Source organism: Hyperoodon ampullatus (genome assembly GCF_949752795.1).
Source record: "Hyperoodon ampullatus genome assembly, chromosome: 8".
In the NCBI taxonomy this organism is placed as follows: domain Eukaryota; kingdom Metazoa; phylum Chordata; class Mammalia; order Artiodactyla; family Ziphiidae; genus Hyperoodon; species Hyperoodon ampullatus.
In genome coordinates this window covers 102,055,144-102,079,630 of record NC_136921.1, presented here as the reverse complement: position 1 = coordinate 102,079,630, position 24,487 = coordinate 102,055,144, and the positions used below count along the sequence as shown (strand labels likewise).

Genomic DNA, 24,487 nt, shown 5'->3' with positions numbered 1-24,487 from the left:
TATATACTCAAACAAAAATGGTATGTGAGGGCCTCCCTGGTGGCGCAGTGGTTGAGAGTCCGCCTGCCGATGCAGGGGATACGGGTTCGTGCCCCGGTCTGGGAGGATCCCATATGCCGTGGAGCGGCTGGGCCCGTGAGCCATGGCTGCTGAGCCTGCGCATCCGGAGCCTGTGCTCCGCAACGGGAGAGGCCACAACAGTGAGAGGCCCGCGTACCACAAAAAAAAAAAAAAAAAAAAAAAAAAAATGGTATGTGAAATCGATACTATTTCTATTTTATGTAATGATTACTTTGCAGAATGACCAGCTAAAGAGGGGAAGAAAGATTTATGGTATATATTCGTAGGAAAGTGATTTGAGGGTAAGGATTATGTAAAGAGACTTATGGAATTGAGACTAAGAGGTCGCAAGCATGAAGGCACAGAGAGAATGTTATAAAATTATGGTTTTTACTAGCGACCAACAGGTGGCATGAGCAGCAACAGAACATTCGAAGGCTCCTAGGCACCTGAGGCATTCAGTCAGAGCCTTATGTCAGCACCAACAGCTGGATCACATTTCCAGTTTGGATATTTAAAATAAGACTAAGAAGATAAAAATATGATTTTGTCTATAGAATGTCCATTTACATATTTATTTTTCCTTGAAATAAAAATGTTCTAAAGTTACACTGTTTTCCACAGTGTTTGTTTAATTCCTTTTTCTCAATGTAGGCAATAAAATTTCACATGCTCATATTTTCAGTTCTTATACATCTGCTGAGTACTTAGATTAGGTTAGAAAACCTGATTATTCTTGACTTCCCCAGGAGTTTTATTTCTTATTGATTATTTCTTTCAAACCAAAAAACTAATATTCAACTTCTTTAGAAGCTATGACTAGAAAAAGAAATATTAGTTTGGAGAAAAAAATAAGAATATGGTCCTTTTAATTCGGAGCCCTGCTGCAGGATCTAAATCTGGGGCTTGGTGTCGCCTGGGTGTTTTCTTCCCATAATTATGGTATTAGAGAGGCATTCCTTTTTTTTTTCTAATTTATTTTATTGTAGTTCATTTACAGTGTTGTGATAATTTCTGCTATGTAACAAAGTGATTCAGTTATACATATATACATTCTTTTTCATATTCTTTTCCATTATGGTTTATCACAGGATATTGAATATAGTTCCCTGTGCTATAGAGCTAATTCCGAACTCCCAATCCTTCCCTCCCTCACCTCCCCTCCCCCCTGGCAACCACAGGTCTGTTCTACAGAGGTCTCTTAATGTTTCCTCTTCAAATTAAAAACAAGAAGCTGGAATTGTATCCTAAAAGGCAGTCCCGGATGCAGTATTAGAGAAGGTATATTCAAGCACTGAATCTATATGTACGCCAACATTTCCTGGCCCAAATGCAGAGGAGACTATGGGTAAGTGAATAGTGAGTCCAAGGGTAAGACACCATATGAGGCATGAGAATTCAGTGCCAATGGCTTTGCAACAGCTGTTTCTCAAAAAAAAAAAAAAAAAAGGCAACTCTGGTATGCAAAAGTAAAGCAATCTTCTCACATTACTTTGCATAAAGATTTCAAAGTCTCCCAGAAACCAGGAGGCCAATTTATAACCAAGACAGCCCCCAGAAGGGATCCTTTTCTCCCCCACCATCATCCGTGGCCCACGAACACCTGGTGTGTGTCAGTCTGGCAGCTGGGTGAAAACGCCAGGCTCACTTTCTGTTAACAAAACGCACGTGGATGGGCTCCCCTGGCATCAGAAGCCCATGGGTTTTTGCATGAACAGTTTTAGTCCAAGGAGATATTTTGATCTCAAAACGTTGAAGCAACTAAGAAGAGAAAGAGAGAGAAGGACTTCAAAATTGGGAAGCAGAAAATTCACAGTACTGCTGGAATGCCCATACTCCTGTGACAGCCGCAACTGCAGGGAGCCGAGGGAACCAGAGATGTGGGAAAGGGTGTCAGGTCCTATACAGGAGCCCAGCATGTCCACTGAGCAACAAGGCCCATGGGACAAAGATACGCAATCGGAATTTAAACTGAGCAGGACCCTGTGGGGCTCCTGGGCACAAAAACCTTTCCATGTCCCCCATTTCTTGCTGGGAGGAAATAGGCTTCATACAACTTCCTTGACCTTCCCTGAGTTCCAAAGAGGGGACTCGAGCAGTTACTAATTAGGGAAGGGAGGGGATGCAGAAACAAGGGAGGAGCAGTCAAGAAACAATAGTGCAGGCTTGGGGCTGGGTTCTGGTTCCTTCTCAAGAAATATACGTCACAGTATCTTTGAGCACTTCTGCAGAACTAAGGTCCCCCCTCAGGTGGAGGATGGTAACTTCAGGATGAGCACAAGATTCCTGGAGCCCCGCCCTGTTACCTCACCACCAACCAATCAGCCCTGCAGCCCTTACCCCAATTTTTGCCTATAAAAGCTTCTCCCCACAAACCATCAAGGAGTTCAGGGTTTGGGGGGTATAAGCCACCCATGTCCTTGCTTGGCCCTGCAATAAACCTTTCTCTGCTTGAAACTCTGACATTTTGGTTTGTTTGGCCTCACTGAGCATCGGGCACATGAGCTTTGTTCAGTAACAGAATGTTCAAATGACTTACACTTTATTAGCTAGTTCAAAGTTCTAAATGTATTGCTTCCGCTGTAGGTCTAGAAAAGGAAGGAATCAAAGGAGCAAGGAGGAAAGAGGAACAAAGTGAAATTCCAGGGTTCCTGCCGGTTTGAAATCTGCAGCCACTTCAGTGGTGGTACGGACACAGCAGGGGCACAGCTGTCAGACTTTATCCATTACTGTCTTTAATTTAAATATTCTTCCTTTGCACCTTTGATTCCATTTCTCACTTCTGCAGTTCAAAAGGAGAAGCAGCCCCTACCTCTCAGGTCACCCTGGGACGTTTTAAAGAACACTTAAGTATCTGTCAGCCTCAAGCACTAATCTCCCCACCAAATGGCCAAGGCTTGATTTTCAAAGTCACCTCTAGGCTTAGAGAACAAAAGGCAACCTGCTCTAAGGACCTCTGTCAAAACTACATTGGTTCCTGGAGGGGAGGCAGGGCCTTGCTCAAGAGCCGGTGGGGACAGTGCAGGGTAGCAGACCAGCCATTCATCCCTCCCATGTCCAACCTCCTAAGAGAGCATCAGTGCTGGAGAACCTATATTGTCCCATGGGATGCAAACGCCCCAGCCCACCCTGACTCTCCAGCCTGGTCTCCCAGGTAAAGCAGCAAGACCCACTGATGTGTCCTCTGGGTGAGCTGGGGCTCTGGGGGTGGAGGTCAGGCAGGGAGCAGGACTGCACTGAAGACACAGGCTAAAATCGTTACTTTGTCATTGTTAGAGAGCCAAGCTGAACGACCTGTACTTAGGCAGCTCTAGAACATTCTGGCATCGAGATGCCTTCACCTCAACATCTAATCTCTGACCCTTTGTTCTGACCTCACAGGACTGCTCGCACATTCCCATGTGGCAGAGGAAGGAATCACACACAGGTCTCCTCACTCCATGGCCAACATCTCACAGGGCCTTTTTCCTTTCTGAGTGGCAGTACGTGCTCATTGAAAAACGAAAACTACACAGGAGATGTAAAAGCCAAAAAACAAGGCCCCCGTTCCACCTCAAGTCTCCAGTTCCCAAGGAGCAAGGGTGTATCTTCTAACCATTCTCCGTGCAATATGAACGTCTTGTTCCTGATTTCAAGGAAATAGATTAATATTGCAGCATTAAAGCCAAACCTTCCCTTCCCAGAGGCCACAGGCATAAGTCGCTGTTTTGTTGGGATAGACACTCTTTATTTGCTTAAGGAAAGCCCTTCCATTACAGGTGTGCTAAGAGAGTTTCTTCATGAATGGGTGTTGAATTTTATCAATTATTTTGGGAGAGGGTCTAAAGTTTTTCTCCCTTAATTTGTCATTGTAGTGAATTCTGTCTTGAGGTGGGCCATCCTTGCATTCCTGAACAAACCTGATTTGGTGACGGTGCATTTCTGGTCCATACATTGCTGATTTGGCTTGCCAATTTTTCATTTAAGGTATTTTTCATCTTTGTTCATAAATCAGATTGGCCTGTAGTTTTTCTTTCCTATTTTACCCACTCCAGGTTGTGACTCTCAAGGTTATACAAGTCTCATAAAAACAAGACTTCCTTTTTCTATTTTCTATTTGTTTTCTATTTTCTATTTGTTTAAGATGATGATCACCCATTCATTGGAGGTTTGATGAAACTTGCCAATAAAACTGTCTAGGTCTGGAACATTTGGTGGTAGATATTTTTACTACTGACTCAGTGTATTCAAGGTCTGTCCTCTTTCTTTTGAGTCAATTTGGGTAATTTACACCTTTTCTAGTAAATCGTACATTTTATCTAAGTCTTCAGATGTATTGGTAAAAAAGCTGTTTGCAGTATTTTCTTGATTTAAAAAAAGAAAATCAACTGCATTTGTAGCTATGTCTCCTTTCTCATTCCTAGTACTGTTTATTTGTGCCTTCTGTTTTTTTTTTTCCTCTTGGCAATTACAAATAATGATGTTCCCTCTCTATACTTGCGCAAGTAGAAATGAGGGCTCTTGAAGCAAGAACTGTAGCAGGTACCCGTGTATGTTATAGTAGCAAACAAATAAAACCCCCATCACCACCACCAAACACCCAGTTTCTGACCCTTTTCCCACTCCACCATCTGTGCCCTCAGCTGGCCCTCTTGTCCTCAGCATCCGCTATGGTTGTCCAGGCCATCAGAAGAGGGAAGCAGCCAGGAAGTAGTCAGCTCCCCCGAAAGGCTGCCTGGAAGTGGCCTCTGCCCATCGGAGACATGGCTGTGGAACACACAGGAGCACTGATGGAGCCAGGACCTTCCCAAACACAGTCCCCATGAGCAGACACTGAGAGCAGGTGTGCAGACAGCACAGACTCTGCTTAGACTAGTTTTATTCCTCACACACCCAAAAGGCAGATATTTGGCCCATTTTGTGGATGAGGAAACATGCTCAGAGTGGCTAGGAGGCCTGCCCATGGTGTCGGAACCACAAACTGGCAGAGCTGGCGTTGGAGTCCATCCTCCACACGGAGATGCCGCTCACCTTGGGCATGACTGGGCCTGGCCAGTGTTCATGGGGCCCACCGCTGCCCGGGACAGCTGCCCTGGAAGGGACACCTCTCGCCTTGGAGGACTGCAGCCACCCGTGTGCCCACAGAGGTGGGACGACCGAGGGACAGGCCGGCGCCCACTTCTGCTGGTCTCACCAGGTCCCCGGAGCTTTCCCACCAGAGCCAGGTGGGCCCAGCTGGTCTCCTCCCCACCCCCTTCCACGCCCACCTCCCTGGCCGTGGCCCTTCACCTCCTCCTGCTCTCCGAGCCTGCCTCCCTTGCCCACCATCCCCCATAGGCCGGCCAGGCTTCCCCATCCCTTACGCCCTCTGATACCATCCTCCGTAAAGGTCCCAACCCCTGAATGCTCTGCCCTGGGTTCTGCCGGCCTGCAGGCAACACCTCGGTGACATGAGGGGAAATGCAGGCAGGAGACAGGACACGTGCCTCGTGCCCTGCACCTGACACGCGGCAACCGTGGCAAGTGGCTCCAGCTCCCTGAGCCTCAGTGTCCTCATCAGTGATATGGGGAGATGGGTCCCCAGGTCATCCCCTCGTGCTTCCAAAGCCTGGAGTCAGTGACAGTAGCCCCCGAACCTTGGGCCTAGGTTTTCCATGGCAGGCTCCCCAAATCTGCAGGAAAGGCTAATGGATAGAATTTTCTCTACTGCAGGCTTTTCTTGCATAAAATTTCCTTCAGGCATTATTTAGGTCCTGCTGCAGCCTGAACTCAGATACTGGACAAGCGCAAAAGTAAACACTTGAGCATTTAGAGATTTGCATGTAATGTATTCTCTCACCAACACCAAGCCTTCCTGATGTTTCGAAACCCAAACAAGCTTGAAAGCCACCTCCCTGTTTAAAAGGCTGATTCACAGAAAATGAGGTGCTGAGGAGGTGTCAGGGGGTGAGCCTGACTTCCTCCATGGTGATGGTGACAGTGACAAGCTCTGAAGGGAGGAGGCCTGGGAGGCCGGGGCTTGAACAGCAGACGCAGCCACCAGCAGGAGTAGAGATGCCCCCGTGCCCCACCATGTGCACTTCCTTAGACCGAGTGCAGCCCACGGACCACTGACATCAGAATCGCCCGGAGCCCCATCCCAGACCCACCAAGTGACTCTCTCTGTGGCCAGGGCCCAGGAACCTGATTTCGAGGGGTTCCTGTTGACGGGATGGTCCGTAATGTTTGAGGGCCGCTTGCTGGAAACCTTCCACTGGCCTCTCTGCAGAACCCCCGTGGGAGTGCTTGGGCTCCTGTAACCACCTGCCCCTGCTACACACACACACACACACACACACACACACACAGACACACACACACATCCCAGTTCTGCCCATGTGACTCCAAGGAAGAAAGGAACAAGGCAGGTGGCCATGGGGCTAGAGGTGGCTACTCCAGGGGGAGGGGAGGCATTTTAACACAAAAAAGACATTTAACAGGAAGCTCTGAAAGTTTTCAAAATCCTGATTCCTTGTTTTCACCTAAGTCTTGATCCAACAAGGGAGCCCAGTCACCTGGATGAAGCCCACCTGGATGAAGCCCACAGGCCCTACCTGAATCACAAGGAGGTGGATCTCCAGTTCTGCAATCCTCCGCCCGATGCAGCTTCGAGCCCCGTAGCCGAAGGGGATGGACCCGAAATTGTCAACCCTGCGCAGGTTTCCTGGCCGCAGCCAGCGCTCAGGCCGGAACTCCTTGGCCCGAGGGAAGTTCTCATCCTCGTAGGAGGTGGCATAGTGGCAGAGGGCCAGCTGGGTCTGAGCAAACCGTTTTCACCAGAAAAGTAATAAAGAACTTAATCAAGGGAAAGCAGAGAAGAGGCCACAGCCCCAGCTGGACCGACCCTCCAGAGATGCTTCGGGCCAGGAGGAGTCATGTAAGGGCCCAAGAGGCCATGCAGACCCAGAATGGCAGGTCCCCCTTCAATTCACACCCTACCCGGAATGAACATCAATGCAGCCACAGAGAAGGCAATTCAAGTCCTTCAGAAACTCTCCCTGGAGGGAACTGCTGCTTCCGTGGGGCCTCCAGGGGGAGGGAGGGTTGAATAGACTTGTGAGCTACAGAGATATCTGCCTTTGTTTTTGCCAGAGCAGTATCACACAATCCACATCTCCTTGCTCCTAAAGCCCCATCTTCATCATAAAAATATATGCAGAAGAAAAGGACATCTACAGATATTTGCTTAGGTACAGGGACATCCAAAACATGGAAGCAAATTTCCAATCCAACCGCCCCTGCTCAGCCCAGCCCCACCATGTCCGCCAAACTCACGCCTCTGGGAATCAGATACCCGCCAACAACCAGGTCTTCCTGGGTGACCCGGCCATTCCCCGGCAGCACTGGAAACAGCCTAGAAAGAGCCAACGGGGACAGGAAGGGAGTGGTGACTTTCAAAATATGTTACTAAACATTTAAAGGTCTGGATATATTGCCATTTTCATTTTCTAAAAAGTAACACATGGGGCTTCCCAGGTGGCGCAGTGGTTGAGAGTCTGCCTGCTGATGCAGGGGACATGGGTTTGTGCCCCGGCCCGGGAGGATCCCACATGCCACGGAGCAGCTGGGCCGGTGAGCCATGGCCGCTGGGCCTGCACGTCCGGAGCCTGTGCTCCGCAACGGAAGAGGCCACAGCAGTGAGAGACCCGCATACTGAAAAAAAAAAAAAAAAAAAGTAACACATGGTACAGTTTCAACCAGGAAATCTTGCAAGGATCTTCGTGGGCTCCCTAGCTTTGCCCAGCAAGTATTCTGGGGCCTCACAGTCAAAAAAATTTATAGAACACAAAGCCTTTAAAATGGTACTGTGCTCCCAAGAGGAATAATTCTTTTTTTTTTAAATAAATTTATTTACTTATTTATTGGCTGTGTTGGGTCTTTGTTGCAGTGAGAGGGCTTCTCATTGTGGTGGCTTCTCTTGTTGCGGAGCACGGGCTCTAGGCATGCGGGCTTCAGTAGTTGTGGCGCACAGGCTCAGTTGCTCCGCGGCATGTGGGATCTTCCCCGACCAGGGATCGAACCCGTGTCCCCTGCATTGGCAGACGGATTCTTAACCACTGCATCACCGGGGAAGTCCCAAGAGGAATAATGCTGAATTTCTGAAATCTATGCAAGCATGGGATCCCTTTATCAAGAAATAGTTCATAGGGGCCTCCCTGGTGGCGCAGTGGTTGAGAGTCCGCCTGCCGATGCAGGGGATACGGGTTCGTGCCCCGGTCTGGGAGGATCCCATATGCCGTGGAGCGGCTGGGCCCGTGAGCCATGGCTGCTGAGCCTGCGCATCCGGAGCCTGTGCTCCGCAACGGGAGAGGCCACAACAGTGAGAGGCCCGCGTACCACAAAAAAAAAAAAAAAAAAAAAAAGAAATAGTTCATAGGACTCAGGGCTCCAAGAAATAGATTCTGAGAAACGCTACATCAGTTTTTGAATTCTCTGGGAAGTGATCTTACGAAAACTCTGAATAAACTTTAATTGACAAATACCAGTTAACATACAGCTGGCTTTTTCTTTCTCTCTCTCTTCTTTTTTTTTTTTTTTTTTTGAGATTAAACAGCATGCTGAAGATGGAAGATGCAATCCAACTTGAAATATCATTATCAAGTCAGGTTTAAAAGCATTATTTTAGTGTGTACTCTGTGAATAACCTTTGCTCCTTGTCACAGCATTTCCTCCACAGAGGAATGCTGTGGTCACGATCCTGAGCCTCACAGGAGGAAGAACCTTCACTAGTCACCTAATCCCACCTCCCACCCAAGCCTGCCCAAGACCACCCGTATCCCTCACGCTCCAGCGTTTCCCAGAGTCAGTAAAGTCCTGTCCAGAAGTAAACAAGCCTCACTACTTGGTGTCTCCACCTTGACTAGATATTCACACAAGGAGCACAGTAAGCACGTCTAGTAACTGGCCACTCAGCCCAGAACATTCTCCTGACAGTCAGTCCTGTTCTGCTTTATCCTCAGAGGAGCACACTGGGAAACAGTTGATGAAACAAATGTCTAGAGTGAGTACAAAGTTCGAGGATGGCTCTAAAAATCTTTATGAAGAAATGACTATTTCCAACTGTAAAATAGAATAGCCTTTCTGCTGCTCTGTCGAGGGCAGAGAGGAAATAAAATGGTCATGAGTCTCTCCTTCCTAAACATTTCTGCCACCGCGGGTCGCTGGAGTATTGGTTTAGGACCCAGTTTTTAAGTCAAAAGCACATTCATTGTGATAAAGAATCAGAGACTTAACGGACACGGTTTTTGACATGAATTTTGGTGAGCCTTTTACCTCAAGGTTTCCTTAAGCAGAGCTCGGACCAGTGGGACTTTGGGGACGTCTGCAGCCGTGGGAACATGCCTTTCCCCCAGATTCCTCACTATCTCCCGGTACACGGTCTGCTGCACTTCCGGGTGCCTCGCGAGGAGATACACCGCCCAGGACAACGTGAACGATGTCTAATAAAGAAACCGGCAGACACAGGCACATGGGTGAGTAAAATCGAGGATTTCAGGTGCAGGCAACATCGGACGTGAAGTCATGGGAGAATAAGCACGGGTGCAAAGCCATGCCCATATAAGTCCATCGGAGCATTTTATGTCTTACTGAAACAAAAGATGATCTACCTTAGCTCCTCCTGGAAAAAAAACTAACAGAGATTTTTGGAAAGTAACATCAACGATGGGATTCAAGTGCTCTTTCAATGAAGAGCCGCAGGAAAAAATACTTTGGAACTTTTTAAAATCATTGAAGAGCAATCTGCCTCTTCTTACATGGAGTTTGAGAGCACGTAGGAATGCTGGTCAAGCCTGGAAGTTGTGCCTAGAACTTTCTTCGACCTTCTCTACAAGGGTCACCTGAGTTTTGCTGGAAAGGACCTGAGGCTGCCCATCAGCCTGAGAACTGCATCCTGCAGGCCCATGGCTGGGCAAGGGCTGCTCTGTTTGCCCTAATCTAGAAGAGATGGGGGAGTCGGGGACGGGAGGTGGTGGCCACAGGACTATTACTGGTCCATCATTGTTCCCGTGCACTTACCAAGCAAAGCAGCATACAAGGATTGAATGGCATTTGCACAAAGCAGTATCATTGTTTATACCACTTCCTAAACTGAAGAATTACATTTCTGGTTATTGAGAATAAATAATTCTCTTTTATACCCTATATTTCAAGATTTTCACTAAAATCAATACTATTACCTATGTGACTATAGTTCACTCTCTTGTAAACAAGGAAATTCCACAGTATAAGTGCCCTTTCTTTCATCTAAAAAAATCTAACTTAAGTAGGCCATATTGATGTTATTTCCCTCTAACAGATATTATGTATTTTTAGAGGGCAAGCTCTCCTGTAATATACAATGTAATGTGCAAGTTCTTCCTTATAAATGATAAGGAAATAATTTAGATGCTTCCTATGAAGAGAACAGAAAATTTCTATTAAAATCACATATTCATGGAAAAAGCAAATGTGGTATAGCCATACAATGGAATACTATCCAGTAATAAAAAAGAATAAACTACTTTTACAGGCAACAACATCCATGAATTTCAAAATGATTTTGCTGAGTGAAGGAATCCAGACACAAAATACATACCGTACAATTCCATTTATATAAATTTCTAGAAAAATGCAAACTGTTATAACACAGTGTCAGAAGGCGGTTGCCGGGGGGCGGGCAGGGGTTATGGGAGGGATGGACTGAAATGGGGGTGAGGAACTTGCAGAGGTGGTAGCAAAGTCCACGATCTTAACTGCAGTGCTGGTTTCAAAAATGATGCATCTGTGCTTATCCTGTATCAGTCAACAATCTGTATCGAATTGTACCGTTTAAATGGATGCAGTTTATTGTGCATAAATTATGCTGCAATGAAGCTGGCTTTTTAAAATAACATTTTAAAAAATGAGCATGAAGTTTCTAGAGTTTTTCTCCTGATGTTCCCTTCACGTAGGAACGAGTCCTCTCTGCCGTCTATCTCACGGTGATGCTCTTAGTTACCACCAGGGGGCAGGAGTAGCACGCATCTGAATCAGCTTAGATACAAGGCTGTTCATTCCATCACTGCTTCTCCACTCAAGGAAACCCACACTGTCACATTCACACGGTTAATCAGAACTTTCATCACTTGCGTTGACCGCATTGATTAGTTTGTATTTAATTTATATACTTTTTGCTTTATTGTTGAAGATGATCCATAAGAATAATGAATTTATGTGAAGTTTTTTTGCTTTTACAGGTTTAAGTGACTTCATAATAAAAATGTCAGCCGTGGGGTTTTTGTCTACCTCTAAAAAGGAGATTTTTGCTTTCCTCAAGTCTGGGAAGCACTCCTGTGAAGGAAAAACCTCGAGGCAAGCTTAGCTGTTTCATTTTCCCACCTGTTAAATGAAGACAATAACACCCACCTCAGAGGATTCCGTGTGAACAGAAGGGTGCTTACAGATGTGCGTTGGAGACACAGTAAATCACCAAGTTTACTGTCTTAATCTTCATTATTTCACTCAACTTACTTTTCTTCCACCAATTACCAAAAGCCTGGCCCTCCTTTTTCTTATTTCACCACTTTCTTTTAGCAAATTTTAAACTTTTTCTGTACATAGACCCACAAGTATATCCTTTTTTATACTTGAGTAAATGTATCAGATTACACGTAAGTTTTTGGAAGGAACTTGGCTTCCACACCCCTGTACCAGCCCCGCCCCAGCCCAGGAACCCATGTTAACCATCCAGTGTGCAGGCTCCATACTTCCTCCACGTCCAGCAATCACTTAGCGATACACATGTGTACACGGACAGATGGGACGGGGGCCACTGTTTTACTAACGGGAACACAGGATATACACGCTTTTCTGCATCTTCATTTCTCACTTAGTAATAGGGTATGGAATTCCCTCCAAATCAATGGGCAATGCTTTGTTTCATTCTGCTATTGAGCCCTCGTTGGTCATAGTGTATTATTCATCTGCTACACTAACTGAATCTATTCACTAGGATTTAAAATTGATATATGTACATATTCATAAGTCAAACTGCTTATTAAACTTTTCTTTCTTTATGCTTTCTTTAGCAGGTTTTGAAGTTATGCTGACTTTATCAAATGAACTGGGAAGTTCTCCATAGCCCAGAATATTTTAAATGATAAGTAAGAGGGTTTTTAATGTCTGTGCCCTCTTCACTTCTTTTTTGTTTTTTAAGATGTTTTTGATGTGGACTATTTTTAAAGTCTTTATTGAATTTGTTACACTCCTGCTTCTGTTTTATGTTTTGGATTTTTGGCCGCAAGGCATGGGGGATCTTAGCTCCCCGACCAGGGATCGAGCCCGCACCCGCTGCACTGAAAGGCGAAGTCTTAACCACTGGACCGCCAGGGAAGTCCCTTCATTTCTGATATTATGAAACAATGGAGAAATGTTTGCAAATCAGGAATGATTTTAAACTTTAAAACATATTGCTACTTTGTGTGTGTGGTAATAGAATTGGGTTATGCTATTTACAGAATTCATCGTGCACCTTAGTTTATATTAAAGAAAAGAAAAAAGGTCGAGTTTTCTCCTGGAGACCCTCAGCAGTGAAGCAGACGTTCAGCTAGTATAAACAAGCATGGTCCTCTTAAAGTATCTGCCATCTGTCGGATTCCTCGGAAAGGCCCCCAGCTTTAACTGTGCTCTGCTGAGAAGAAAGGAAAGCTGAGAGCTCACCGTGTCCACGCCGGCCAGCAGCATCTCAGTCATGTTGGCGTAGATTTCCTCCCGTGTCAGCTCCTGGCTGAGGAAGAGGTACGTGAGCAGGCCCCCTCTCGCTCTCTCCCCTCGGTCCATTTGGCACTGTATTTCCCTCAACTTGTTGTCAACGTGAATTTGGCCTGTTTGAAAACAGTGTTTCTTTTAAAAGAAGTTTTGGTTAAGAATCGCCTCTTCAGGGCTTCCCTGGTGGTGCAGTGGTTAAGAATCCACCCGACAATGCAGAGGACACGGGTTCAAGCCCTGGTCAGGGAAGATCCCACATGCCGCAAAGCAACTAAGCCTGCGCGCCACAATTACTGAGCCTGCACTCTAGAGCCCGTGAGCCACAACTATTGAGCCTATGTGCCACAACTACTGAGCCTGCGTGCCACAACTACTGAGCCCACGTGCCACAACTACTGAGCCCACACGCCTAGAGCCCATGCTCTGCAACAAGAGAAGCCACCGCAAGGAGAAGCCTGTGCACCACAACAAAGAGTAGCCCCCGTTCGCCACAACTAGAGAAAGCCCACGCACAACAACAAAGACCCAATGCAGCCAAAAATAATAAATAAATTAAATAAATAAATTTATTATTTTAAAAAGTGAGAAATCTGTCACATTACTTGTGGTCACAACCCACGTGCTTTTTATTCATTCGAGAAACCAATCTAAAAGTTCTTGAGTCCAAATAGCACGTAACTCCATTGGGGTATCCCCTGCAGTAATACCCACTGTCTGCGTGAGTGTTAGATACACAACTAGGAGGAAAGTCAGGTCCATCTGCTTCTACAAAAGGTGCCCTGACTCTTCTCTTACTGAATTTGAAGAGTCCATCCCAGGACCTGCAGAATTCCCGCCAGGGTTTGGGGATGAGTGGGCGGAGCCACCTAGGGATGGCACCGGCGTACATGGACGTCTTGAATGTGCAGAACATGAGCCCTAGGGCCTCGATGTAGTCCATCGTCGCCTGCGGGACACTGTTCTCCAGGCAGCCCAGACGACTCTCGTAAAGAATGGTGGCCACTCCTGCGTGGGAGAGAGGTTACAACCCTTCTTCTTCTTCTTCTTCTAGATTATTCACAGCATCAACATACAACACCTGGCCATAAATGTAACTTTCAAAAATGGTCCAGGGACTTCCCTGGAGGTCCAGTGGTTAGGACTCCTCGCTTCCACTGCAGGGGGCCTGGGTTCCATCCCTGGTCAGGGAAATAAGATCCCACAAGCCTCGCAGTGCAGCCAAAAAAAATAAATTTTTTTTTTAAAAAGTGATCCAGGTGCCTACCCCTGAGGTTTTCTCTACCAGATCCTGACCCCCAGGGCGCTGTGGGTTCAATGCTGATGAACCCTCTGCCTCAGTGCGCCCTCAGCTCAACGGTCTGTTCAAGACCCACAAGGCAAAACTCCCAACCTTTCAGCCAGTTGCCCAACTTTGGGGAGTTGAAAGGTGGTTCCTCCTGGCCGCACATCAGGCAGCCCCAAGACGAGCTAAGGGGACAGAGGAAAGGGCCTCTGTGAACCAGGGAAGGGCAGGATTTTTCAGTGTGTTTACAACTCACTTCTCTGTTGATTTTGTTACTATTTTTAGAGAGCATTAATACCAGAACTTTGAAAAGTTAACTTAAAACTTAAACTTGAAGAAACTTTTTTTTTAAAATGGGAAATCTGGACTTCCCTGGTGGTCCAGTGGTTAAGACTCCGCACTTCCACTGCAGGGGGCGCGGGTTCCATCCCTGGTCAGGGAAGTTCCGCATGCCACGCGCAATGTAGCCATAAATAAATAAATAAAAATAAAAATGGGAAAGCTAATAGAATTCTCCAAAAACCCAGGTACAGAAGAAATGTTTGTTATGCTACCGATATTTTTTTTAAGTAAAAAGAATACTCACACTCATACTCATATTTCTTTGTATGTACATAAAATATCCCTTGAAGAAGCTGGTGACCTAGCTGGGTCAAGAGAGAGGGAGACTTTTCCATGAGTACTTTTTGGGTTTGATTTTTAAACCATGGGAATGTGCTACCCATCTAACATGGATTTTAAAAGCTGGAATGATTGTAGTACATGCCCTCTAGACTTCTGTTGCTTTTTAAACTATGCTAAAACAAAATGTGTAGTAATTAGGAGCATGGTTCTTGAGTTAGAGAGACCTCAATTTGAAACTCAAGTTTCTGCCACTAAAAATGGGTGTTAGTTTTTCAGTTCCCCCATGTGTAAAACAGTGTCAGTCAACCTGGTTCCATTAGCACTGTGACAATTACATGTACGTATGTATGGGGCTTAGCACATTGTCTGGGACACAGGAGATGCTCAATGAGTGATAACAACCATATTTTGGTAAAATGTCCATTCTTCCATCTTCCCCACTTCCTGAGTTCACCTACCTTCCATTGAATATTTGAAGAAAAGGTCATTGATGTTGGTCACAGTCTCCCCATCTTCTGCCTGGCTCTTGAGGAAGTAGATTCTTTTAATTAAATCAGCAATAACTTGGTTGATTTCTCCTGCAAAAATGGCCACATCTTTCGGTTTCAGAATTCTTTGTCTCAACACACTTCTCATCTTGAGCCACTGTTCACCCTCCCTAGAATAAAGTGAATTCCAAATAATCTTACTTATAGTGATATTCTAGGAAGGAATTCAGAGTATCTCTGCAAAAATTTCCCAGCAATAAAGAGTCAACAAGATCTGCCAGTCCAAATGCGATGAAGAGAGGACAGGCACTGCAAAGAGAGGGGAGTGATGGTATTACTCCCAAGTTCATGTGTAAGGACATGTATATCAAAAGAGCCAAAAAGAGAATTTCTAAACCAAAGGGATTTGGACCAGGGGATCTGCAGATGCTCTGTTTTCTCCTCCCTACCTGAGGCTGTACCGATTCACTCTTGGAAAACACAAAGGTGTATAATAACCATAGTCTGTTATAAGGCAGGAACGTCATCACATGGCGATCAATGCTGAAGTTCGTAGCCCCTCCTGGAGGTCTCCTAAAACAGCTCACCACCCTCACCCCTGTCCACAGATGGGCTCTGTGAGCTTCAGCCCCCGTCAGTGGGCACCGAATGGACACCGAAAGCCACAAAGCGTTCCTTGAAAAATGGCTCCTCTCCATCACTCGGCTAGTGGGGTCCCCACCTTGTCCCTGCCACCAAATCTCTTCCCAGAGGGTTTTAGGAGATTTGGGAGATCACACCTGAGGCTCTTTTGATACTATTCCACTGGGAGTTCTGTGCTTTATTAATAGCTGGTTTTAGGAGCCCAGCGTTCGGGGGGTGGGGGGAAGGGGGCGTCCCTGGGCTCCCCGCTCCTGCTCGTGTCTCAGCCTGGCCTCACATACTCACGCGGAGATGAGCCCGGTGGATCTGCCCCGTAAGTCTCGGTACTCCTGCCAGGACCCCATGTTGGCTCTCTGGGGCGCGGCCCCCTCTGCCCGGAGCACCTGAGCCACCAGGTCTCGGTCTGCAACAGATACTACAAACTGAGGACCAAAGTGAGACTTGAAGATTTTTCCATATTCCCGTGTGTGTTTCTGCTGCAAAACCGTGGAGAAATCAAAAAAGGAAAAAAAATACATAGATATGATATACCTTTGACACGGACATTCCTGGATGTTAGGGGAGCAGAAAACTGGGGCAGAGGGAATCTCTACATTATGCAGAACTGAATCAGAGTGGCCACTTTACTTACGGTTACCAAGGGGGAAAGGTGGGGGCAGGGATAAACTGAGAGATTGGGATTGACATATACACACTAGGTAACTAATAAGGACCTACTGTCTAGCACAGGGAACTCTACTCAGTACTCTGTAATGCCTTACATGGGAATAGAATCTAAAAAAGAGTGGATGTGTATATATGTATAACTGATTCACTTCGCTGTTCAGCAGAAACTAACCCAACATTGTAAATCAACTATACTCCAATAAATATTAATTAAAACAAAAAAAGAGTGGCTGCTTTAAGTATTCCTGAGGTAAACATATTTTCACATCATTAATCTTATTCATAGAAGTTTTCTTAGTTCTTTAAAGATGTGTGTTTAAAAAAACCTTAGCTGTGTGAAGCAATGGAGAGGAATGTGGCTGTAGATGAACTGCAGGGTCTTAACTGTCCTGAGTCAAACAGGGTCTGCCTGCTCCTTACATTCAGACACTCAGCAGCCACCCAGCCTGCCCTGTGAAGAAAGCTCCCTGCGGGAAATCTGTAATAAACCTGTAAAAATGCCCCCAGCAAAAAAATGACAGAAAAGGCGCCCAGATTGGAAAGGGAGAAGTAAAGCTCTCTCTATTCACATATGACGTGATCTGGCGTGTAGAAAATTCTAAGATATCTGCTAAAAAACATGTTCAGTAAGCTTGCCGGATATAAGATCAATATACAAAATTCAATTGTATTTCCACACACTAGCAATGAATAATCCAAAAATAAAATTAAGAAAGCAATTCCATTTACAATAGCATCATAAAGAATAAAATACTTGGGAATACATTTACTAAAAGAAGTGTAAAACTTACACTCTGAAAACTTCAAAAGATCATTGAAAGAAATTAAAGACCTACATAAATGGAATTTATTTATTCCATGTCGATGGAATGGAAGACCTAATATTATTAAGATGGCAATACTTCTCAAACTGATCCATAAATTCAACATAATCCCTATCAGAATTCCAGTGATTTAGAACCGCAAAAACAATCCTAAAAAAAAGAAGAACAAAGTTAAAGGACTCACAGTTCCCTATTTCAAAGGTTACTATAAAAGTAATGAAGACAGTGTGCTACTGGCATAAGGATGGATATCTAAATCATTGGAATAGAATTGAGAACCCAGAAATAAACCCATACTTCTAAGGTCAATGAATTTTCGAAAAGGGTGCCAAGACAATTAAATGGGAAAGAATAGCCTCTTTAACAAAAGATGCTGGGAAATTGGATAGCCACAAACAAAAAATAATTTGTACCCTTATTTCACACCACATACAAAAACTACCTCAAAGTGGACCAAAGACTAAATGCAAGAGCTAAAACCACAAAACACTTGGACGAAAACATAGGGATAAATATCCATGACCTTGGATTTGGCAATGGTGTCTTAAGATATGATACCGAAAGAACAAGCAACAAAAGAAAAAACAGATGATTGGCCATCATCAAAATTTTAAAATGTGCGTAATGTCAAAGGACATTACAAAGAAAGTGAAAGACAATCCCTAGAATAGAGAAAATATTTGCAAAGTACATATTGGATAAGAGATTTATGTCTAGAATATATTAAAAAAAACTATTACAACCCAACAGTAAAAAACAACAACAACAAATAACCCAATTAAAAACTGGGCAATTATTTGAATGGACATTTCTCCAAAGAAGATATCAAAATATCTAATAAGCACATGAAAAGAAGCTCAATGTCATTAGTCATTAGGGAAATGCAAATCAAAACCACAATGAGATATCACTTCCCACATACTAGGGTGCTTATAATCAAAAGGACAGGTAATAACAAGTATTGGCAAGGATGTGGAGAAATCAAAACCCTCTTGCACTGTTGAGGGAATATAAAATAATGCAGCCACTTTAGAACAGTCTAGCAATTCCTCAAAAAGTTAAATACAGAGTTACTATTTGACATAGCAATTTCACGCCTAGCTATATACCCAAAAGAAATGAAAACATAACAGCCAAAAGGTCGAAACAATCTAAATGTCTATCAACTGATGAATAAGTAAACAAAATGTGGTCTATCCACACACTGGAATATTATTTGTCCATAAACAGGAATGAGGTACTAATACATGTTACAACATGGGTGAACTTGAAAACATTATGCTCAGTGAAAGAAGCCAGACAAAAAAGACCACATGTTATATGATTCCATTTATAGGAAATGTCCAGAATAGGCCAATCTATAAAGACAGAAAGTAAATTATTAGTGGTTGCTTAAGGCTGGGGGAATGAGAGGGTTGGGGAGTGATAGCTAAAGAATACAATACGGGGTTTCTTTTTAAGGTTATGAAAATGTTCTATAATTGATTGTGGTGACGGTTGTGTACTTTAAGTGAGAGAATTGTATGATATGTGAATTATATCTCAATGAAGTTGTTACCAAAAAAAGAAATCACAATAAATGTACATGAGTTAAACAGTCCAGTTAAATAATTAAAGAAGGAAGGAGAGAAAGTACCCTCCAGCATGGCTCAGCATGACATAGGTATAGGGACTTCCCTGGCGGTCCAGTGGTTAAGAATCCATGCTTCCAATGCAGGGGGCATGGGTTAGATCCCTGGTCAGGGAACTAATATCCCGCATGTTGTGTGGTGTGGCCAAAAAAAAAAAAAAAAAAAAAAAAGCATGACATAGGCAGGGCTAAGCATGGGGAAAATGACTATGTCCCTCTTTGGCATCTGCCAACACTTCTTATCACCCCAACTCTCAACCACGGAAATGGCGGCCAGAGGTTCTGTCATCTCTCCACTCTTCTGCTCTCAGGTAGAAGCTGTTTGCTTCTTTGTGGACCTGGTTGAAGTCCCGCTGCCTGGAGATGAAGACACTCAGACTCAACTGGGATGTGTCAGGTGCCAAGGGATCACTCTGCCTAACAAACAGGTGACCCCAAAAGGGTATTTCTCCAGGTCTCTGACAGGATGAATGTTACCGGAACCACTGGGAGATGGGCCACTCCTCGGGCACATCCAGCTACTGAATGGGCACAATCAGACAAGGGAGCCACTGACCAAGGGGCAAAAAGAACGAGATGAAGGACACAGGTACTTTACAGCCCTTTTTGGTGGAGGGCCAAGGAATGATAGAGTCAGCCACAGACTCAGTTTGTGTAGCCAGCTGGAGCACAGACTCTGGAGTTGGAATCTTGGCTCACAGTTTACTAGCAGGGTGACCTTGGGAAGTTAGGTTCCACTGTGTCTCAGTTTCCTCACCTGCAAAATGGAGAAATAATAGAGATTACCTCACATGGAGGACTTAAAACTGTGCCTGGCACATGAAAAGAGTTCCAGAACTGTTCATTCTTCTTATGTATTGGTTATTAATACAGTTTACAAAGCCCTTCCACAGCCCTGACCACACGACCTCACAATAACCCGTGAGATGGATGAGGATTGTTAGACTCCTGCACCGAGGAGGAAACTGTGGTCCAGAGAGAAGAACTGATTGGCCAAGATTCCACAGGTGCTTGTAAAGGGCTGCTATGTAACGCAGGACCCTCCTGCTCTGTCATACCTGGCGACCTTGATCACTGTGTCTGCTCTGCCACTAACCAGCTATGTGACTGTGGGCAAGTCACTCCACTGACACTTTGGGCCTTTTCCACATGTAAAGTGAAAGACCTGGACCCTATAGATGAATCCCTTGTGAGACGGCATTCTGTGATTACAAGTTGAGTGAAAGGAAACTGGACTTGAGGTAACAGAATAATTCTCTTCCTCCTTAGAAATGCCTTAGGGGTGACCTGGAGAGCACGGGGAGAGGGTTTTACTAGAACAACCAGCTCTAGTAAACAACCAGTGCTCCAGTCTAGAGCAACCTGTATTGAACTTGTCAGTAAATAAATAACAATTTTTTTTTTTACCGTATTTGAAAACTATCATCTTGATACCTTATGTTCAGATTCCACATGGAACAGAAAAAAAATCATTTTTGACCCCTAGAAACATGTTTGGGAAGAAATCGTGTAGAGTTCATGTGGGGCACGGAGAGGAGGGGCCAACTGGAATTTCAGTCAAATTAAGATTGTTCCTCTTGCCCCACTGTGTTTGGTTTTGTTTTTCTATCAGTGAAGTAAGTTTCTGCTTCTCCAGCTGTAGCTGTGGCTTCTGCACAATCATGTAGGTTAAGGGTTGAGGGAATGAATGTATGAACGAATGACCAGAACCCACGTGGGTGGTTACAAAAAGCTTCCTCTGAGAAGTTTCTGAAGGTTGAAGGGTAAGCTCTGAACAAAAAGAAGTGAGTAGTGGGGAAGGAGGAGGTCAAAAGGCCCAGGTCCCAGAAATCACAGCGGGTGCTGGGGTGGGAGCCCTGAGAAAATGACGGAGGCAAGCAGCGAGCAGCTGCCACAGGAAATGGGAGCGAATGAATTTGACGACGCTGAAAGGTGGGGCTCACCTTGCAATGAAAGACGCGATTTGAGGTGAGCACAGGAAGGGCAAAACTCAGGGTCAAGATGAGCCACCGTACAACGAGCGGGCTCCCAACACTCCGACGGGGTTGCTGGACCGGTTGGGTTCTTCCTAAGTCCCTGCCCAGACCTGGCTTGACGCCGAGGTTCACGAACTTTCGTTTGTCTTCCCATCACTTAGAGATTACATAACTCGGAGCCTCCGAACCCCTCGCTGTTATTTTTAGGTTGGTTTTTTTTTTCAATTATAAAACACAAAAAGGACTAGGAACATACGCAACCTGTCCTCGGCCGTGTAAAGACCCGCAGGGCTCGTCACCCACCGCGGGAGAGGCGCTCCTCACGGGCCTCCCTCGGGACGGTCCCGGGAGGAGCCGCCCCCCGACTCCGCAGGCCTGCCGCCGGAGCCTACGGCGCGTGGGGGCGCAGCGGCTCCAGGGCGGCCCCTGCCCGTGACCCCCTCCTCCAGCGCCCCTCCCCGGTGCCCTCCCCGGGTCCCCGCCCCGGCGCTCCCCCCCGGGATTCTCTCCCCGGATCCCCTCCCCGGCGCTGCCTCCCCAGGATCCTCTCCCAAGTCCCCTCTCTGACTCTCCCTCCCCGGGATCCTCTCCCGGGTCCCCTCTCTGGCTCTCCCTCCCCGGGATCCTCTCCCGGGTCCCCTCCCCGGCGCTCCCTCCCCGGGATCCTCTCCCCGGATCCCCTCCCCGGCGCCCCCTCCCTGGTTTCCTCTCCCGGGTCCCCTCCCCAGCGCTCCCTCCCCAGGATCCTGTCCCGGGTCCCCTCCCCGGAGCTCCCTCCCCAGGATCCTGTCCCGGATCCCCTCCCCGGCGCTCCCTCCCCGGTTTCCTCTCCCCGTATCCCCTCCCCGGCGCTCCCTCCCGGGGTTCCCTCGCTGGCGTCTTTCCCGGGATCCTCTCCCCGGGTCCCCTTGCCGGCGCTCCCTCCCCAGGCCTCGTCCCCGGCGCCTTCCCGCCGGAGCGAGCCCCCTCGCGCTCCCGGTCTCCCGCGCACAGCTACCTGGATCTCGTGGATGCGGCTGAAGCCGTCCTTCCAGAAGAGCTCCACCAGGTTGGCGAGGGTCCGGGGCCCCGGCATGGCGGCGAGGCTCCGTGGTCCCTCTGTCCGGCCCCCGGCCCGCGGCGCCCCCGGCCGCCCGGCTCCTTTGTCCTCGGCCCGCGCCCTCGCCGGGAGCCTGGCGTCCCTGGGCCGAGGCTGCCAAGGGCCCCGCTCGGGCGCCGGGCTCAGACGGGCTTTGAGGATCCGCGCCAGCAGAGCCATTGCGATCCTCTGCGTTGGCTGGTTTGAGCAGTTTTTTGTTTCGAGGGCCGCCCTTTGCTCTTTGCTTGGTTTTAACTTGTTCGAGCAGAGCTCCTGCGAACTCTTACGGCCTGGGCATCAGTTTACACAGACCGTTATTAAACGCTCCCTCCCCTAAGGCTGGGGAAAAGGGGGTGGTCTGTGATTAGACTGCCAGAGAAATAAAGCGATTATTATTTTTTCTTCACATCAGATTAATTAAGCGTTCTTTGAGACCAAAAAGTTTTAAGGTCAACCCCACTTCCAAGCATGCCCCCCCCAAAAAGAAAAGCCTACTGGGATTTTTAAAATTATTTCCCTCCTTAAAAATTACTATAGAGAGCTTACGGAAGAACGCTAATTTGCCCTTTTTGTATTTTAAAAACAGTTCTTTGTGATTTCAAGTTATACAATTATAATTCAATCACAAAATGAGAACAAAAATGTTAGATGACCTTGCAGTAGTTCACAGTATTGTAAAATGACCACATTATTATTTTAGCCCAAGTTTCCATAATGAAAAATATGCTGTCTCTATTGATGGTTTTTATGGGTCTCAATTGTATCCGAGCACACAGTACACATTGGAAGTGCTAGTGGGGAGTACGGTGAGGGGTGAGGGACTTTTCTATGAACACTTGGCTTTTTTTTTCTGGTCTCCCACAAGGACTGGTCCTGTTGCACAATGCTTAGAGAAATGAACACACCTCCACGTGAAGGTGAGAAGAAAGAGGACTTTGCCAATATAGGTTTAGATCTCAGTGCCAAGCTGCAGAAGGGAAGCCCCCCACACACAAAGAGGGAGGGGCCCTTGGCATGGGAGGGGCCCTTGGCATGGGAGGGGCAAGAAGTGTGTCATCTGGTTTCAGGAAGGGAGCCCAGATTCTGAGCTAGCAATTCAATAACTTACTCTGAAAACTGAGAACAATTATTTAAAGGTTTCATAACAGTTTGTACTTCTGCATCTAAGCGTTAAAAAAAAAAAGTCTACGAAGTATTGTTACTTTTTGATTAGTAGTTTATACCTTTACAACTCTGTTAAATGTACATTTCATTTAAATATTTGTAAGTACGTAAGTGAAACAAAGAAGACCAGAGTTATTCCGTTTCTAGAATTTGATTAATGAATACTTAGCAACTCTTATTTATAAGGCACTATAGCTGCAAGGGACTCAAAGAATAAGATATTAAACCTGCCTTTAAGGAGTTCATAACCCACAAGAAGGATAAAACAGTACACAAATACACACCAGATTAGCATAAGTGCCATAAAACGGGTACAGAATATGATTGGAATTTGTGGGCAGGGCGATCACATCCACTTATAGGGTAGGAAGGGGTGATGCAGGAGAGAGACCTCCTGAAAGAAGGAGACTTTTAGGCAAGGTTTGAAGAGAGGGCTCAGATTCAAGAGGCGGAGTATGAAGAATGGCACAATCACTTTGTTCCTAGAGATTTTTTGAAGTATTTCTGAGGGTTACTGCTCCTCGGGAACAAAGAAATCATTAAAGAACCATATATTTAAAAGGTAATTCAGTCCATTCTAGACAAGGAACTGTTCAAGATAGATTTACGTATATAATGGTTTAAAACACAGCTAGTTCTCTATTAGGGAAAAGGATATAAAGAAAGATAAGGAGGAAGAACGATCTCACGGTACACAGACACAGGTTTTCACGGAGCACCCATGCTCTCACACCTCCTGAAGCTAGTTTCAAAATTGTGGATACAAATAAAGTTATCCGTTCTTGATATTTGCCTCAAGCTCAGTGAAAGTAAGCAAGAGGCTGTTTTAGAGTCTCAGTACATTTGTATAAATTATCAATCAGAAATTCTGCAATAGAACAAGATACTGTTTTGTGGCTAACTATTATTAGTGGAAAACATACATGAATCCAGACATAGACTAAATCATTCAGATTGGGAGAATTTTTTGTGTGCTAATCAAAAATGATTGTAAAAGTAACTGTTACTTTGGTCTATCCAGCTTTCTTCTAATGAATATTGCTTTATATATATATATATATTTTTAAAGGTTATTTAAAACAAATGAGCCTCATAGCTGTGGGGAACTCCAGTGGGGTGGATATAAAGGATGGAATGTTATGACAATCTTAAACATAAGTAAAAAAATAACTGAAAATTTTTTTTTCCAGAATAGGAAAATACCATCCATGTGTTTGTTCCTCCCCCCACCCTTGCCCCAGTGAGCAAGAGAAACAGAAATGAGACTCCAACTTCAAGTACACAGAACAGCACCATCTGTCCAAGTCTG

At 45.7% G+C, this 24,487-nt stretch overlaps 1 protein-coding gene across 1 annotated transcript; it reads right to left on the bottom strand.

The window, feature by feature from the left end:
* Nucleotides 1-1,704: 1,704 nt before the first annotated feature.
* Nucleotides 1,705-22,209, bottom strand: CYP27C1 (cytochrome P450 family 27 subfamily C member 1; the record flags this gene model as incomplete). The annotated part of the gene is made up of 9 exons (XM_079710043.1): nucleotides 21,934-22,209; nucleotides 16,126-16,316; nucleotides 15,169-15,368; nucleotides 13,600-13,809; nucleotides 12,757-12,920; nucleotides 9,352-9,518; nucleotides 7,354-7,432; nucleotides 6,633-6,836; nucleotides 1,705-1,821 (listed from the first exon to the last, which is right to left on the bottom strand). The coding sequence occupies exons 1-9, from the start codon at nucleotides 22,192-22,194 to the stop codon at nucleotides 1,705-1,707; spliced, it is 1,593 nt and encodes a 530-aa protein (XP_079566169.1). The 5' UTR covers nucleotides 22,195-22,209.
* Nucleotides 22,210-24,487: the final 2,278 nt, after the last annotated feature.